The sequence below is a fragment of the Pipistrellus kuhlii genome, unplaced genomic scaffold, assembly GCF_014108245.1.
Source record: "Pipistrellus kuhlii isolate mPipKuh1 unplaced genomic scaffold, mPipKuh1.p scaffold_m20_p_2, whole genome shotgun sequence".
NCBI lineage: Eukaryota > Metazoa > Chordata > Mammalia > Chiroptera > Vespertilionidae > Pipistrellus > Pipistrellus kuhlii.
Genome location: NW_023425515.1, coordinates 148056669 through 148076261, shown reverse-complemented (window position 1 = coordinate 148076261; position 19593 = coordinate 148056669). Strand labels below are relative to the sequence as shown.

The 19593-nt window shown below is 38.8% G+C and overlaps 1 protein-coding gene across 4 annotated transcripts in view; it reads left to right on the top strand.

Annotated features, from left to right (window-relative positions):
• LRRC7 (leucine rich repeat containing 7) overlaps window positions 1-19593 on the top strand; it is a 473031-nt gene that overhangs the window by 413761 nt on the left and 39677 nt on the right. For all 4 annotated transcript variants that reach the window (XM_036444989.2, XM_045584480.1, XM_045584479.1 and 1 more), the window contains one exon: window positions 16554-16775. In XM_036444989.2, the coding sequence (XP_036300882.1) occupies window positions 16554-16775 (222 nt within the window). The remainder of the gene's footprint in view (window positions 1-16553; window positions 16776-19593) is intronic.

Sequence of the window (19593 nt, the reverse complement as noted above, 5' to 3'; positions counted from 1 at the left end):
CAGGGTAGTGGAAATATTTCTTATTTCCATCAAAAACATCAAAGTCGAAGATGGCTGCTCGGGTAGACACCTAACCGCAGCAGCACACAACAATTTCAATGGAATACAACTAAAATGTAGAGTGGACATCGCCCAGAGCTACAGGTAGTCGACTGACTGAAAATTCTACAACAAGAAGGAAAGAGAAAACCAGAAGGAAAATCAGAGGAGCTGAAAAAAAGCCTAAGGTACGAAGACATGGAGCCTAAGGTATGAAGGAGGAGAGGGCTGGGTGCTGCTTGGCGTTCCCTAGCAGGAAGGAAATAAAACCCCCAGCCTGGGCTAAACCCCCGAACCGGCAGCGCTGACCCCCAGTTATGAGCCAGACCCTGGGGACCCAGGCTCCAGCAGGGGAGACGGGGCTGTGAGGCGGATTCCCAAGCGAGCAGCGAAAAGCAGGGCCCCCGGAGTTGCGTGCACAGGACTGAATGTTGACTCTGATGCTGGATTACCCTAGCGTGAAGAAACAAAGCCTCCGGCGACGCTGAGCCTCAGTCCCGACTGCTCTGAACCCCAGTCCTGGACCAGACCCTGGGGACCCAGGCTCGGGCAGGGGGGAGATGGGGCTGTGAGGCAGAATCCCAGCGGAGTGGCGAAAAGCGGAGCCCCCAGAGTCACGCGCACTGCACACAGAGGACAGTCTGTTGACTCTGATCCTAGACTCCCCTAGCGGGAAGGAGAAAAAAAAAAAAAAAGCTCCAGACTGGGGGAATGCGACAGGGAGCAGGAGCCCCTGCCGGACACCAGCCAGCCGGGCGCCAGCAAGGAGCCGGGCGACGGGGCCCCCAGGGGGGGGGCGTGCCCCTGAGCCATCGACCTCTGAGCGAGGGCAATGGAGCCAAGGCCGGGGGCTGCTTCCTGGGCGGCGCCAACCCCGGCAACAGGCTGGAGCAGCGCGGGAGCCCGCGGAGAACAAAAGGGTGCCACAGGCCAACCTGCTGAGCTCCCAGGATAAGGAGGAAGAAACCAAAGTTCTCAATGTGAAGAAATCAAGTGAGAGCAAAAGATAGTAAAATTACTTAAGAAAGAATATAAAGAAGATCTTGAAAAATCAAAGACTAAGTCAGAACTCAACTCACCAGCCAACATTGCAACATAAATGCGTTTAAAAAAAAAAAGGACAGAATATTGGAACAGCGGTGGCTAGGCCTAGAGTGCCCAGGCACAAAGCAATGGCAACCAGGCCTGGAGCAGCAACGGCCAGGCCCCAGAGCAGCAGCAGCCAGAACCAGAGCAACAACAGCCAGCACTGGAGCAGCCAGACCTGGGGCAGTGGCAGCCAGGCCTGAGGCGGAGGCAGCCAAGCCCAGGGTGGCCAGTCCAGGAACACCCAGACCTGGAGTGGCCGGGCCCAAAGAAGCCGGGCCCAGAGCAGCCGGGTTGGGAGCAGCCAGGTCCAGAACAGCAGTAGCCAAGCCCGGAGCATCCAGGCTGGGAGCGGCCAGACTTGGGGCGGCCGGGCCCAGGGCAGCCGGGCTCAGAGCAGCCGGGTCTGGTGCAGCCAGGCCCGGAGCAGTGGCTGCCAGGCTGGGAGCGGCCAGGCCTGAAGCAGCCAGGTCTGGTGCGGCCATGCCCAGAGCAGCAGCTGCCAGGCTAGGAGCGGCCAGGCCCGGAGCAGCCGGGTCGGGTGCGGCCAGGCCCGGAGCAGCGGCTGCCAGGCTGGGAGCGGCCAGGCCCGGAGCGGCCGGGCCCGAAGTAGCGGGGCCCAGAGCAGCCGGGTCGGGTGCGGCCAGGCCCGGAGCAGCAGCAGCCAGGTCCAGAGCAACTAGGTCGGGAGTGGCGGTGACCAGACCCGGAGCAGCTGGTTGTGGAACGAACCAGAGCAACAGGGACCAGGCCCGGAGCAGCCAGGCCTGGAACAGCTCACTCCTCACCTGCCCCTGCCCCACGGCTGCCTCTCAGACATGGCTGGAAACTTTTGTGGGAACTTGAGGGTCTGCTGAATCAAGTGATGAAGGCTTAGATCTGGATGTGTTGAGTTAGTATAGGGCTGGGGTGTTGATCTGTGAGTGCCTTGGGTGGGGCCTGGATGAGGCTGGTTGACCTATTTGGAAATGTCTTTTATGTGAAATGTATCATTGGGCATGTGGTGGTATTATTGATATGAGAAAATGCTAAGTAACTGATTTACTATCTGAAAAGGGATTTACTATTCGGGGGGGAAAGGGAGGGAGGAAGAGACTGAACATAAACTGCACCTATGAATGAGGACAATGGGGGATGGGGTGGGGGCGGAGGGTGGGGTAGGAACCTGGTGGAGGGGGGAAGAAATGAGGAACCTTTGTAACAATATGAACAATAAAGATTGATTTAAAAAAAAATCAAAGTCAAGAATATCTGTTATAATTTAAAGTAAAATTGAGTTAAAACATTATTCTGAAACTTTAGTGATTTCCAGTGCCACAAACGCTCCTTTGTACAGAATGCAATACGTCAGGTACTTAACTTTTGCCTGAGGCTTTGTATTTCTTTCCTCCCAAAGCAATATGCATTATTACCAAAGAACCCCCAGGAGGAAGGCCTTGCTTTCACCAGTTCTTAAGCAAGTGAGAACCATCCTCTCTATCACTATGAGGGAGGCGAAGCACAATCCAGTCTCCCTCTTTTCTAACTTTCTTCCCTCCACCTCATTTTTCACCTCTGATAAGAGCACATTTTGCACTGGTTAGAGTGAATTTTCCTTTTGAGTTTTCCCTATCTGTTTCTGAGTTTCCTTTCTGAGTTTCTGGGCCATCACTGAAACTCAGAAACAGATAGGGATCCTGTATATGGAATTATTTGAACTCAAACATTTTTCTAAATATTAGGAAAAGAGATCTTTCTGTGTTAGTGGTCAGGTTCTTCTTATTAATTCTGTCATTCTTTTCCTGTCACCCTTCTCTCTCCCCTACACACACACACACACACACACACACACACACACACATGTCACTCAGCACTTTGCACTGAACAACAGAAAGGCTGCATTGATAACCCATGGTACTGACATGTCCCCCGAGGATGCAGAGCTTCAGGAAGAAATAGTAGCCAAATGTATCTGCAGTCAGTGAGTTCTGACCAAAATCCAAGAATTGAGTTCGTGGAAGAGCAGATTGATGAAGTCATACAATTATAGATTTTTATTTTAAAATCTATAAACCATTGCCCCCAGAGAGATATTTTTTACACAAATATCTGCGGTTTTTCTCTTGACCAAAAGCCACTTTTTTCAGGAGGCTTAAGTTTTAAAAGGGTGGAACAGTGGGAGAACCGTAAATGTGCTCAAAAAACAAAGTCCTTGCAGGTCTTCAAAAATGACATTCTAGATCTACACCAATGCAACTCTACTTTCCTTGGAAGCGTCCAGAAATTATTTATGTGAATTGTTAAGTAAATCCTTAATTTTCCATTAGGTTGAAAAGGGGAGTTTTAAGCAACAATTCCAATCCCACCAGCTTCCTGGGAGGTGAAAACATACCACCATCATTAATATCCCTGCAGGTTAGGAGTGTTTGGGAGTAGGAGAAGTAGGTGGGTGAAAATTATACTTTATGTGACCTTTGTGTTGAGAATCAATTATTGATGCATTGTTGAGTATCTACCAAACACTGATAGGAGGCTCTTTGAAATTTCTAGTGCTTATATTTGGTGATTAAATGAAGATATCCACTAGTTTCCCCTTGCTAACAAATATACAATTCTGTCTCTACTAGAATAGCCTCAACACGGTCTTTATGGAATAAATTGCAGCTATTGTTTGTGGTTGTTCAAGTTAAAATATGTGGAATCACCCAGAGAATTATTATAGGAATTAATAAGCTAAGATCTCAAATCTAGTCTGAAGAATTTCAGGTTATACCCATTTTATGTTACCAGTATCTGAAACTGTCATTCAGATTAATTAAAATATAGTTTATTGATTGATTATCATATTACTTTTTTCAATAAGTCATTGCAGCCATACCTGTTGCTATACTAAAGAAATAAGAATACATCCAATTATAATAGATTCAATGCCTCCCATAATTGCAAATTGTTGATATAAAGGGAGGAGGCTATATATATATATATATATATATATATATATAGAGAGAGAGAGAGAGAGAGAGAGAGAGAGAGAGACTTGCTTGTTAAACAAAAAATTAATTGCCAAAGGATAGTACATGGCCTGTACAAAGTCAAAAATGTTATGAAAATGGGACCCTTCAGAGTTAGTTACATGTTCTTAGTAATAGCTGAAGAAGGATTTGAAGAAATCAATAAAATCATTTCCTCTTTTTAATGATGCATTTCAAATATTTATTTCATTAATCTGAATAGCTGGGATAATGCATTTTTAAGCTGATTATTTTAGTATTACTTAAGTCATAAGTGCTTTTAAACTTACTCTGTTTTATTATGTAACTAGATTTGTTCTCAAAAATAATGCAGGTAGGAAGTTGTGAAAATACAAATGGAAAAATTCTTCTCTAACATAAAGCTAAAGTGACAACTGAATAAAATATTGTTTATTTTTACAGCCACTTTTTAATTAAATTTTCTGCTTAATGCAACATTAATTCTTTAACTAACAGAGCACTTCCCCTTATCTTCTAATACCAGGATAACAGTACAGCTATCTCCGGTAGTGAAGGGCTTAGCTGTCATAAAATCAGGAGATGGTTCTCATCAAGACTGGCTCGAAAGCATTTCCTTAATAAAAGCATAAGCAGTGTCTATCAAATGGCTATTAAGTCAGAGGTAACATAAAAACTTGTCATAGACTAAAGCAATAGGAAGAATGACAGGTTAAAACTACTTCCATCAATTCTTGACAGAGGTGTTCCTTAAAACTATTCTACTTCAGTAAATTGAAAGAATTCAATCACATTTATACTGTCTTCATTTTGGAAGAAATCTAACAGGAGGGGGAAAAGAAGAACTAGTCCAATGCAATAAAAATGTCCATGACTGAGTATATAATTTGAAGATCTAAACGACATGACAACTGGCAGATGATCAAGGGTTGTTGCCAAATAGACTGTCAAAATGATAAGATTCCATTTCTTTCACTTGATTTTTACCACTTACTCTACTACCTGTGGTTCTAAGAAATCTTGTGGGTGAAAGAAATCATTGTAACGCTTTTATTGTTATGGTTAACAACTTTTATTTTAAGAATGCAAAAAATCAGCATCATCACAAAACAAATTATAGATTGAAAAGTATAGACTTCACTCTAATCTAATTATTTTTGCTATTATGGGTATTCCTTTTTTTCCTTTTATTTAATAATTTCTAATTATGTGGCTATGCTTTATAAGTTGACATTTAACCATAGAAGAATGTGCTTATAGAAATACCATAAGCCAGAAATAACTGCCTGCACATATCAGCCAGCTGCCATCCTAAGGCATATATATGCTCTGAAGGGGAACGCCCTATTGCCTCATCTTTTTACCTGTCATTTGAGGCACATCAGTATTAGACTCTCAAAAATTTAAGATCAGTGAATATTTTGAATGTTCCCTCCCTCCCAAATACTGCACTGTACCAAGAGAATGCAATGTCACCAAATTCCCGCGGCAGGAGAAAGAGCATCTTTCTACCCTGCCCTTCTAGAGCTCAGAGCTCTCTGCCCTCTAGTGCCTAAATGGGAGAACAGAGACCTTTTGGCATCAAAATTGCCCTAACTAAGTATAAATAAAATGAGAAGGAAAAAAAATGAGCTTAATCATGTGGTCATCACAGTCATAAAACAATATCTACAGTACATATTTAACACGGGAAAAATGTTTAACATGCGCACTCTCATATCTTCACAACATCCCCATGGGACAAAAAGATAGAGACAAGGAATTGAGGAATGAAGATTGATACCATAGCATAGTCTAACCATTGTGTTATACCACTAATATAGTATACCCCACCCAACCAAAAAAAAAAAAAAAATCAGAAAACTACTACTAAAAAAATCAGAAAAATTATAGCATAAACCTGTTGCAATAATAATAACCCTCAATATCAGGAATTCATTTGGTATATATTTGGCTAGCACTTTTTGCCACAATTTGGTATTGTTTCTGAGAGAGAGAGAGAGAGAGAGAGAGAGAGAGAGAGAGAGAGAGAGAGAGAAACCTTGATACCAGTCATATACTTAAAAAGAATTTTTAAGTCTTCTTCAACTTTTCCTTTGTGACCTACACAAATCAAATATCTTAGATATTCCTAAATGGGCTTGTTTTAAATGCCTTCATTTTCTTTCAAATATTTACAGGTTCTTTATTTACCTTTATGAATCTCAAAAGGAATAAAGTCAGGAGCCTGCCTATAGATCCTTATATCATATTGAATTTAGTTCCTTTTGTTAATTTGGTCCCTCAGTAATTTAGCTCATCCACCTCCTGATTTTATCTGTAAGATTCCTACTGGAAAAAATATATATGTATTTCCACTGCCCCTTTTCCCCCTTTCTGTTTGATAGTTTCCATTTTCCACAAAAATAACCTAAGTTCTGTCCCCAAAATCACTTGTAAAAGTGATAAAACTGCACTGAATATCAAAGCAAGCCCCGCAAAATGACAATTACATTGATACACAAAAACTAAACTATGCACCAAGCTGCAGCGGGGTGGGGGGGGGAGGGGAGACATTATCTCAATGTATTTATCATTTCTTAAGATCTCACTTTTTATTTCTTTTAAGCAGCAGTGTAGGAGAAACAGTGAGCCTTAAAACTTTGCATTTTATGGCCCTTGAGCACCTTAAACTTCCCTGTTCAGTTCCCTCTTCTGGGAAGACAATGGTGTGCACCTTGTAGAGTGGCTCTGCAAAGGAAGATCATGATGTTAGACACTTATCACAGTACCTAGCATATAAGTGTTCAAATAATGGTAGCTACTATACTAGTAATCTGTATTATTTGTGATTAAAATGTGTAAATTAGAGGCAAGCAAAATCTTTATCTGGCTTTGTTTCTAACAGCAGGTTGTTAATGAGACCAAAGTCATGAATTTGAGCATTTATACATGAACAGGCTATACTCTTCACTTGGACAGTTGCCTTGAAACATTCGCAATGATGGGGAAGGAGGTGTGTAGGAGGGGAATGAAGTTGAATCATGGCAACCTAAAATATTAGCCTTATTAGTGAAGAGTAAGTAGTATCATCGCTACCGATGGCAGAACAGTTTTTGAAAATTTTCTTATATTTTACCGTCCTCTATTAAAAAAAGGCTACTTCCCCAAATCTGGGGATGGGGGAGGGGGGAGGGGCATCTATAATTTACTGCTTTGCTAACAAATAACTTGTAAGGCATACTCTCTCTGAGTAAGACAGCGTTTAGGGGAAGCATGGAGTTCAGGTATTGGTGGATTTTCAGAAGTTGGAATATTTACGGGTTTGTTGACCTTGAACTAGGGAAACATGGTTACTTGAGTGAGACTGTTGCTAATTGCCTAACTTTCAAGTGCAGTTTCCAGAGCAAGCTGCCATTAACTAATTGCAAGTTTAAAACAAGTTCTAATTGATGATTGCTTACTGCTATGGCCAAAGGACATTCAGACCTTTCCTAAGCGGGTCACGTTGCCATTATTGATACTTACTGTGTACCAGCAATAGGCCGAATGCATTACGTTATGATTGTTAACCCTCATAATATTCTGTGAAGCACTTACTATTATATACAGTTTTTACATGATGAGCAAAGCACTTAGGTAACTTGCAAAAGATTGCATAACTAAAAAATGACAGAGCAAAGTATAAAACCCAGGTTCATCTGACTCCAAAGACTGTTATCTGTACTGCTCTATTAAACGTTTTAATTAACTCTCAGCATTTCTATAACACTTCACTCCTATAATTTAGTCATTTTGAGAATGTCATGCAAATAAAATTACACAGAATCACACAGTAACCTTTGGGATTGGCTTTTTATAACTCAGTATACTTCCCTGCAGAGTCACTCAGGTTGTTATGTATATCCACAGTTTCTTCCTCTTTGTTGCTGATCAGTATCCCAAGGTATGGAAATATCAAAAAATTTTTAACCACTCACCCATTGAAGGAAACCTAGATTTCTAGTTTGGGGCTATTATGAAGAAACTTTCTCTAACCACTCATAGACAGATTTTTGCATGAACTTAAGTCTTACTAAGTCTCTTAAATGCCCAGGAATGTAATTGCTGGATCATATGTTATTTGTTGTTTTGTTGCTATTGTTTTATCTTATTTTTGTTTTTTTAATATATTTTTATTGATTTCATAGAGGAAGGGAGAGGGAGAGATAGAAACATCAATGATGAGTCATTGATTGGCTACCTCCTGCACGCCCCCTACTGGGAATTGAGCCCACAACCCAGGCATGTGGCCTTGACCAGAATCAAATGTAGGCCAATGCTCCATCCGCTGAGCCAAAGCAGCTAGGGTTGCATGTTTAATGTTTGTTTTGTTTGTTTGTTTGTTTGTTTGTTTTGAAGCAATTGTGAAATATTTTTCCAAAGTCTTTCTACCATTTTGCATTTCCTGCAGCAGACTATGAGTGATCCAGTTTCTCATCATTTTCAGCATTTGCTGTTGTCACTGTGTTTGCTTTTAGTCATTCTGATAAGTGGGTAGTAATATCTCATTGGGGTTTTAATTTGAAATTCTCTAATAGCTAACAATATTGGACATCTTTTCATATGCTTATTTGCTGCCATCTGTATATTCTCTTTGGTGAAATATATCTTTGTGTCTTTTGACCATTATTCTAAATGAGTTGTTTAATCTCTTACTGTCGAGTTTTGAGAGGTTATTTTTAAAATATATTCTAGATATTGTCCTTCGTCAAATATAAGGTTTGCTAATATTTTTTCAAACTTTATAGCTTGCTGTTTTGTCCTCCTAGCATTTTACATTTAAATCTATGATCTAATCTGAGTTAGTTTTTATGGAAGATGTGAGACATAGGTCACAGTTCATTTATATTGCCTATGAATGCCCAATTGTGCCAGAACCATTTGTTGAAAAGGCTCTTTTTCATCCATTGAATTGCTTTTGCACCTTTGCCAAAATTCATTTCTTGTAGGTCTAATTATGGAGTCCTCTGATTCATTCCATTTATCTGTATGTCTGTCCCTCTGCCAATATCACATATAATGATCTTGAAATCAGTCTGATTCTTCTTACTTGATTCTTCTTTTTCAAAATTGTGTTAGCTATTCCAGTTTCATTGACTTTTTTATGATTATGATTATCTTTATTTGAAAGTGAAAGATTTTTTTTCTTTATTGATTAAGGTATTACATATGTGTCCTATTCCCTCATTACCCCGCACCCATGCCCTGACCCTCTAGTGGCTGTGTCCATTGGTTATGCTTATATGCATGCATATAAGTCCTTTGGTTGATCTCTTCCCCTTTCCCTCACTCTCCTCTACCTTCCCTCTGAGGTCTGGTGGTCTGATTGATGCTTCTCTGTCTCTGGATCTATTTTTGTTCATCAGTTTATGTTGTTCATTATATTCCACAAATGAGTGAGATCATGGGATATTAATCTTTCTCTGACTGGCTTATTTCACTTAGCATAATGCTCTCCAGTTCCATCCATACTGTTGCAAATGGTAAGGATTCCTTTTTTTACCACAATGTAGTATTCCATTGTGTAGATGTACCACAATTTTTTAATCCACTCATCTGTTGATGGGCACTTAGGCTGTTTCCAAATCTTAGCTATGGTAAATTGTGCTGCTATGAACATAGGGGTGCATATATCCTCTCTGATTGGTGTTTCCAGTTTCTTGGGATATATTCCTAGAAGTGGGATTACTAGGTCAAATGGGAGTTCCATTTTTAGTTTTTTTGAGGAAACTCCATACTGTTCTCACCAGTGGCTGCACCAGTCTGCATTCCCACAAGCAGTGCACAAGGGTTCCTTTTTATCTGCATTCTTTCCAGCACCTGTCATTTGTTGATTTGTTAATGATAGCCATTCTGACAGATGTGAGATAGTAAATGCATTGTCATTTTAATTTGCATCTCTCAGATGTTAGTGACTTTGAGCATGTTTTCATATGTCTCTTGGCCTTCCTTATGTCCTCTTTCAAAAAGTATCTATTTAGGTCCGTTGCCCATTTTTTTAATGGGTTGTTTATCTTCCTTTTGTTAAGTTATATGAGTTCCCTTTATAAAGTTTAGAATAGATTATATATAGAATACATACAACTAGGGTTTTGATAGGAATTTATTAAACCTATATATCAATTTGGAAAGAATTGACATCTTTACTGTGTTGTCTTCCAACCCATAAATATGTCTCTCCATTTAAGAGTTTGATATATCTTTCTTCAGGATTGTGTAGCTATCAGCATGTAAATTTTGTACAAGTTTTGTTTGCTTTATATCTAAATATTTTACTTTTGAGTTACTGTGCATGGCATTGCATTTAAGTTTTGGTATCTGCATTTCATTGCTAACATACATAAATACACCTGTAACCTTGCTGAATTTTTTTGGTGATTATTTTAGGATTTTCTATGCAAACAACCACATAACCTATAAATAAGGACATTTAATTTCTTCCTTTCCATCTGTATGCCTGTTATTTCCTTCTTTTGCCTTATTCTACTGACTAGACCTTCCAGAATTTCGCTGAATAAGAGTGGTGAGTGTCGACATATGTGCCTTGTTCTTGATCTTGGGGAAGAAGCATTCATTTTTTTTTTACATAAGTTTTAAGTTAGCTTTATGTTTTTGTAGATGTTCTTTATCAAGTAGAGTAAGTCCTACTCCATTTCTATTTTTCTGAGTTTTTATCACAAATGGATGCTAAATTTTGTCAAATATATTCTGCTTCCATTGATATGATCGCATAATTTTTCTTCTGCAGCCCATTAACATGTGCACTGCAGTCATTGATTTTCAAATATTCAACATACTTTTTATCACTGGAATAAACTCCACTGGGGCATGGAGTTTACATATTGCTAGATTTTATTTGCCAACATTTTGTTAAAGATTTTTGCATTTATATTCATATATGGTAGTGCTGTATAGTTTTCTTTCTTCCTTTTTTTTACTGTCCTTATATGGTGTGGTGTTGTTACTGAAGTAATACTACTGGCTTCATGAAATAAAGTGGATGTGCCTCCTCCTCTTCTATTATCTGGAAGAGAAAGTGTAGAATTGGTGTTAATTGTTATTTAAATATTTGGTAAAATTCTCCTGTGTAACCATCTGTACCTGGAGATATCTTTCCTTGGAAATTTGTAAATTGCATATTCTAATCTTGATGGTTACAGGGCTTTTCAAATTATCTATTTCATGTAGGGTGAGTTACCGTAGTTTGTGCTTTTCCAAGTGGCCTGTTTCATGTAAGTTGTCAAATCTATGTGTAGAGTTATTTGTAGTATTACTTTATTACCCTTATGATGATTGCAGGATCTGTAGTAATATTCCTGATTTTGCTCATTTGTGTCTTCTTTTTTCTTTCTTATTCAATCTTGCTAGAAGTGATCTTTCCAAAGAATCAGCTTTTTGTTTCATTTATTTTTTTCTGTTATTCATTTTTAATTTCATTGATCTCTGCTACTATTATTTCCTTTTTCCTGCTTGCTTGGGGTTTATTTGGCTACTCATTTTCTAGGCTTTCAAGATAGGATTTTAATTATTGATTTGAGGCAAAAAAAAAAATCGTATTATTATTACTAGGTGGAAATTGACGTTCTAAGTTCCCAGATGGCCTCCACTGGTACCTCAGGGAAGGTAGCTCATTACTAGATCCTCTGTAACCATCCTACTGGGAAAGTAGAAGGGTGCCTCATTGCTGCTGTGTGGGAGAGTAAGTCCATGCTCCTTGTGTTCTCCAGTGACACCATGGGAGTTGAGGAGGGGCTCCCTACTGGCCACAGGGGATAAACGCAGTGGCCTTCCCTGATAGCACCCCAGCAGGAGTGTCGGTGTGCCTTGTTGCATCCTTATGAGGAAAGAAGTCTAGGATCCCCACTTGGACTTTGTGGGACTACAGTGCTTTCCCACTGGCTATATATAGTAGGGTGCTCACTATCAAAGTCTTCTGCTCCTTTTTTCTGGTCTTTTGGCTAGACAGAGTAGGCTTTTGCTGAGGCTTTTCTTATCTGTACCTTTAGGCATTTCAGGTTACCTGCTTCTTCAGCTCCAAGTCTCAGATATAAGACACAAAAATAGAACTCAATGAATTCACCACTATGCTTTTACTTGGTTCGTAGGTCCCTAGCTGATCTGCTGAGTTCTGTCTACTTTCCAAAGTTTTCTTATATTTTTTTATATATAATGTCCAGGATTTTTTATTTTTCTTCATAGAGAGAATAGAGGAATGTATGCCTACTCAATCTACCGAGAAGCAGAAGTCCTACTGCCTCAATTTTTAAAACTTAACCTGCATGTTAAGAAGGAGAACATATAGAATACATGGTGTAGATAGAAAGGAACATGGCATTTTGTTGTTTTTGTTTTACAAAATTAATGAAACTAACTCATTCCAATGACTGCTGCTGATATCTTGAAATCAACTACTTTGAATTATCCTTTATAGATGATTCTGTGTTGTTGAAATTGCTCCCAGACATTTTTTTTAAACTCTTTTGGATGTAATTTTAGAAGTTGATGGTGTCCAGTTGCATATTGTCATCCTTTGAAGCTATGTTTGACTTTTGGAAGGAACCCTAAAATGATTAAAGAGTCAAGATAAGTAGTAAGACAAATGACCAAACTGGGTAATACACGTCTCAGTCTAACACTTTTTTCTAAGAAAACGGTGTGAACCAAATTATTGTTGTCATGAGGAAGTCATTTCTTTTATATCAATACAAAACCTCCAAACACTTTAAAGGTAGCAAAATCAACATTTCTTTTCCGTGGTGTTGACAGTAATGTTCCCTTGGGTCCAATGGATATTGGAGTTTTTCTCTGTAAACATACACCTTGACAGTATTTTTCTCAGGTCAACTTGAAAGCACTGCATTCCATCACTATTCTCCTCAAATACATGTTATTTTTCCAACCTCCCCTTGAAAATTCAAAACAAATGTCAGATCTTCTCTATTGCTTTTTATCATTCAAAATGTGTAGCACAGGCTTTACAGAAACCTTTTTTGTTCAAACTCCCCTTCATTATGAGTCAGTGTTCTCATAGCTAACCCCCCTGTCTGAGTAAATGCCATCTCTGACATTTTCTGCGTTTTCATCAGTCCTTTGTACTTCCCCGTGAGCACGCTTATTACCTTTCTTAAGCCTTTGTGCCAGTCAGAAAAGCTTCCTCATCACAGTCCCTCCACACTGTAATTGTTCTTTTAGATATCTTGTGTCCTGTATGCCTGTTTCGCTCACACAAAACTTAGTGCTAATTTCTTGCTTTCTATAGCTGTCATTCCCATTCTCTGTATCATATGAAGACTGGGGGGGAAAAATTGCTGCCGATGCAAAGAGAATCATTACAGATGTTTCCTCCAAGCCCATGTTATATTTTGCCAAACCATAGAAGAACATGAGCTCTGTCACTTCCTGATCGTAGAAAGATTGCTAAATGCCACAGAGCATCAGCCTATTTGCTTAATTATAAAGTTCTAAATCCCATACATAGGATCTAAAATGGGTGGTAGACCTAAGTCCATAAGTAGAAATGGCCCTTTGGCAAATTAAAGAGCTGCTAAAAATTTTAATATATTCATCCTCAACAACCTGACCCTTCTGTTCCTTTGCATGACTCCTTTTCAGTTCACTATGATAGTCATCGTCAGACAGCCTTTGTTCAGATCCTGACCCTGCCAGCTTACTGGTTGGCAGATGACTTGGGAAAGTTACTTAACCTCTCCAAGCCTTAGTTTTTCCCTCAGTAAAATTGGATAATAATAATTATCTCTAGTGCTATTACAAGGATGAAAGGAGATAATACATGTAAGTTTTAGCACATTGCTTGGCACCTAGTGTTTGGATGATAGCTATTATTTATTAAATGCCAGTCATTAAAGATGGAAGTAGGGCTCAGTGGATAGAGTGTCGGTCTGTGGACTGAAAGGTCCCAGGTTCGATTCCAGACAAGGGCATGTACATCGGTTGTGGGTACATCCCGGGTAGGGGGTGTGCAGGAGGCAGCTGGTCAATGTTTCTCTCTCATCGACGTTTCTAGCTCTCTATCCCTCTTCCTTCCTCTCTGTGAAAAATCAATAAAATATTTTTTAAAAAAAAAAACAAACAAAAAAACATTAAAGATGGAAGTAGGATATGGTGCTTGCCCTCAAATTCCAAACCAAACAAAATTCTGAGCTCAAACTGTCCCATCAGAAGGAAAAAAATAAACCAAAAAGAAAAAGGAAATCTAAAGGCTATTACAGTTCTAAAATATATAGAATTAATTTTGCACCCATGGATAGACTATTACCAGAATATTCTAATCAATGAAGTGATTGTTAAGCAGTCATTATTTTCTCAGGCAGATTATGTGTTTTGGAACTCTAGCTATTTGCTGCGTTTCTCTAAGCTTTTTTGGGTGTTAAGAATGCTTTGTCTATGTGATCACTTCCTGTGTGTCCCTTGACTCAAGCACTGACCCAAGATCCAAGAATATTATGCCAGTGGAGGTGAGAAGCAGGTGTAAATATAAAACCAATGGACTGTTCAGAAGCCAGGCCTGTCAGCCTTAGCCAGCCTATACTCCCACTCCTCAAACTCCAGGAAATATTTTTTCTCTAACTCAGCACACCAGTGACTTAGCAGCTCACAGTGTAGTACTATGTTTATCATGGCTTTTCTCTCCTCCCAAACAAGAGTATGTGAAACTCCACAGAGGTAAGAGAGATTCAATTTGCAAGGAGGAAAAACTTGACCAGAGGGATGTTCAGTCTTCTAGAATGGCTGAAAAGGGAATAGATTCCATCGAGAAATAACCTTTGCCCTTTACATGGTTATCTCAGTTGTGATGGCATTGTGGTTTTGTGGTGGCTGGTTAATTGTGTTGGGAAGTGCTGGATTTCTGTTTTCCACTGTGCTGGAATAGCCTGAAACTCTTGTCCTGCATCTTTTTTCTCAAGATTCTCATACTAAATATATTCTCTGTTTTTTAATGTAGAAAACTATACATGATACCAAGACAACCAGTTAAACAACTAAAAAGTATAATCAAGTGGTTATTTCCTTTGCTTTACATATGGCCAAATAATAACTTTTGAGTATTTTCTTCACTCAATTGCCTCTTGTTTTGAATCAAGAAATATGCCTTTCATCTCCTTCAAATGATTTTCCAGGATCAGTGTCATTTCCTGATATCTCTTAGAAATTAAAATTAATCTTTTCATTGACTACTTGCTTAAAATTATTCTTTTATTTCTCCAAACTGACTTTTTCATAGTCATCAAAATCTTGATTTGGGTAGGCAAATTCACAGGCTCTTAGCTAATGACTTCTAAGGTGAAATTCATTTTTGAGTTCCAAATTACCCCCCCCCCCTTAAAAGATCAACAAGAAAGAAAATGAATTCGTGAAGTGAACCCTCAGATCCTTCCATAATGATGAGTGAAGTACCAACCATAGCACTACATTAATACTTAAAAGTATCTATGATAAGCTTTCAGTTCTCATGTTAGACTTCCATGTTAAGCTCTACCTGATATTAAAAGGCATATTCTAGGTTACCAGCTCACAAACAGATCTGATTGCTTGGTAGAAAAAAAAAAATATCAGGTAGAATGACTAAAGGAGCTGATGTTAGAAAGAAGGTGAGAAAATAGGAGTGAACAAAGGAGAAAAGATTCGCACCTTATCATTCAAAGATGGGAGATCAGAGTGAGCATGCGCTCTGGCCTCCATAACTGCCTTTAAGAACTAAGATATTATCATTTCAATTAGAGGTAATGACTAATCTCTGAAAGCTCAACATGAGGTGATCTCCTTACAGAGCTCATTCTGAAGACCCTTCCAGATCTAGTGCCTCCACAGATCTATCGATACTCACAGGAATTCATCTCATGATTACTTTTTAATGTAACTTAAAGATGCCCAAAACCATACTGTTGGTTTCTTTCTTTTTTTTTTTTTTTTTTTTTGAATGTCAAAACACAAATTTTTATTTCTTAGTTTTCTTTGAGAAATACTCTTGATTTTAAAATGCAGGAAATAAATAAATATTGACTATACTCATGTAAGCAATCTCACTAAGCACTTGTGGCATAAAGGTCCCATATGTTACATCTCTCTCCCTGGTATATTTCAAAATCAAATGCCATATGGAACTTGACTTTATTTTTAAGTAGTGACTTCTTTTCCTTGGACTGAATTTTGTTCCATTTATTTTAAAATGGGAGTTAAAATAAACTTTGGCAAACCACCAGCTGACTGCAAATGAATTTAATGCAACCTCGCTCCAATATTAACATTTTCACAAGCCATAGTAGGCGGCCCCTTGCCGTCTTTTCATTATCTTTTCCAACCATGGCTGCAAGCCCAAATGATGCCACTTTACCAAAGAGATGCCTGTACGTGTTTTCTACTTTAATCACATCCCTTCAACACCACGAATCCTCAGCTGACAGATTATCTTCTCCACAGGCAGGCAGCCATATCCAGACCTTGATGGGGTCCCAAAGCCTTCAGCATCGTAGCCGGGAGCAGCAGCCATATGAGGGAAATATAAACAAAGTGACCATCCAGCAGTTCCAGTCACCATTGCCTATTCAGATCCCCTCTTCACAGGCCACCCGGGGACCTCAGCCTGGACGGTGCTTAATTCAAACTAAAGGGCAAAGGAGTATGGATGGCTATCCAGAGCAGGTGAGAAGAGATTTCACAATTGATGTATGTTCAGGAAATCCCAATGAATCTGTGGTTTGTCTTCCCTCGTTAATGTAGTATGGCACACATTAATACTGTCACCATGTTGAGTAGAGTGCAGCACACTATTTTATCATTATTTTTAGTGGTTAAGAACACCAACCTATAGGAATGGATGGTTGGGAAAATTCCCATTGTACATAAGGAAAAGTTGATGGATCAAAACAGTTTTCCTGGTTTATCCTACCCCCTCCCCTCCCCACTCCCCACTCCAATTTAACTCTACAGCACAGCTTTGGGATCTTACAAAGAGCTTCAGAGGACTAGGTGTGGTTACCAAGGCCTCTGGTGAAATTGACTGTGAAACATAAACTGTATATTCCTCTCTATTTGTGGCATTGTTTTTTTAAAAGTCCTATCTTCTGATTGTTGAATAGTACAGAGATAAAGTTTTCTATGAAGAACATTATAAACAATAGTTAGAAGGGAAATATTTCTGAAATGCTCCAAAAGATACTGATAAATGTCATGTAGCACAAAAATAAATAAATAAATAAATAATGCTGCTCTTCTGACCTATCTAAAAGTAGAATTTGCTTTTCCATTATAAGGACCTGTTTTCTTCCTTAGAACCAGAAAACTGAATAAGATGCCACCTATTGAGTTACATTATGCTTAAAAAGTAAAACATCAAGGTCTTAATGTTCATATAAAATTAGTGTGTATCTTTTGATCATTCAGATAATTAGGCAAAGCTGACTTTGCCCACTAACTTCACTAAATCTTTAATATGGTATATAAAGGTTTCACTTTATTATTAACTCAAAGCTTCACATATTACCCACCTTATTGTCTGAATGTTTCAGACAAGATTATCTTCATTTTCTAGTTTTTCCCTTTCTGTTGTTAAGAGCCATTTATTATTTGGATCCCGGTGGTCTAGACAGATCCTCTATTTCTTAAAACCCTCTTGAAGCTGAGATTATGTACTAATCATTCTCCAAATTATAGATATTTTTAAAAATAATTTTTTCTCTATTCTGCCTTGATCTAGGCCGAGTGTTTGATTTAAGGGAAAATATATCAGACAGGTGCTTTTAATGAGGTAATGATGTGAGAGGCTTTTAATTCTCCAGAGATTCTAAAAAGTTAATGAAGTTTTAAATTATGTTTTATTAAAGACATCTAGAAGGTTAAAAATTGCTCATATCTTCTCCCTCACAAATATTATAATCTCAACTCTGTTCTCTGATTTGGTTCATCCTAATAACAGCTATGTGTTTGTTTTCTGTGAGAATCAATGCATTTAAAAATTCACTGAAACAATAAAGGTTATGGTTTTTTTTTTAATTCACGGAGATCAATACCCTCTACCGTATTTTTCGGACCATAAGACGCTCCGGACCATAAGACGCACCAGTTTTTAGAGAAGGGAAATGAAGAAAAAAAGATTCTGAAACAAATAGTGTCCTAAAATATTTTATGTGGATTAAACCCAACATCACAGTCATAAACACATGTAATCAACCTTGTAAAGTAAACAGCAGCATTTAGAACCATTTTAGAGCCGGGCAAGCACACAGAGACCACACAGAGCCGGGCAAGTAAAAAAACTTTTTTTTTAAAGTATATGTGTAGGCTATATTTGGACCATAAGACGCAGGGACTTTTTCCCCCCGCTTCTGGGGGAAAAAAAGTGTGTCTTATGGTCAGAAAAATACGGTATTTTCACCTACCTTGAAGAGTAAGTTTAGTATTAGTGTGCATTTACTCTGAACACTCTAAATTTAAAGACCATTTTTACATTATCCCTCCAATAACACAAAAATTTTATAGTTTGACTAATGAGTGCATTACTAAATTTTAAAGTTTACATGTTTGTTAAATTTATTTATTTGGTGGGGAGGGGAGGAAGAGAGAAGGAGAGAGAGAAAAACATCCATGTGAGAGGATAGCATCTACTGGCTGCCTCTTGCATGCCCCCTACTGGAGATTGAGTCCAGAACCCAGGTATGTGACCTGATCTGGAATTGAACCAGCAACATTTTGGTGCACGGAATGATGCCCAACCAACTGAACCACACCAGCCAGGGCATTGCTTATTAAATGTAAAACATCATGATTCAGAGACTGTATTTAGAATCACTTACAAGTGTTTTGATTCACCCTCGAGAAACATCAAATGCCTTTCAAACTGAGAAGTAAAAACTTGAACATTCCATTGTTACATTAAAGAAGGGCCTTAAGTATTAAAGAACTCCTGCGCTCAGAAGAGCCCCACACTTTGTTTAATACTCTGCTGTCTCCAACTCTTAATTCTTAACAACCTGTGAACAAAGAGCCTCACATTTACATTTTGCACCAGGCTGCAGCAATTCTATAGCTGATGCTGCTTATACATGTTATTTCATTTAATCCTCACAATAGTTTTATTTTCTTTTTACAGATGAATCTCTAGGGTACAGAGAAAATAAGTAACTTGACATAAATATAACTGGTCAGGCTGTAAATTGAACCCAGGTTTATCTAACCCAAAGCCCAAATTCTTTGTCCAAACCTTCCTATTCAGTTAGCAACAAACCCAGCCAGTGTTGCCCAGTGGTTGAGCATTGACCTATGAACAAGGAGATCATGGTTCTTTTCCCAGACAGGGTTTCAGGCTGGATCCCCACTGCGAGGCATGCAGGAGGCAGCCAATCAATGATTCTCTCTCATCGTTGATGTTTCTCTCTCTCCCTCTGCCTTCCTCTATAAACTTAACAAAAAAATATATTTAAAAATCAAGTAAATTAGTGCATGACCTAAGATACTGCCTATT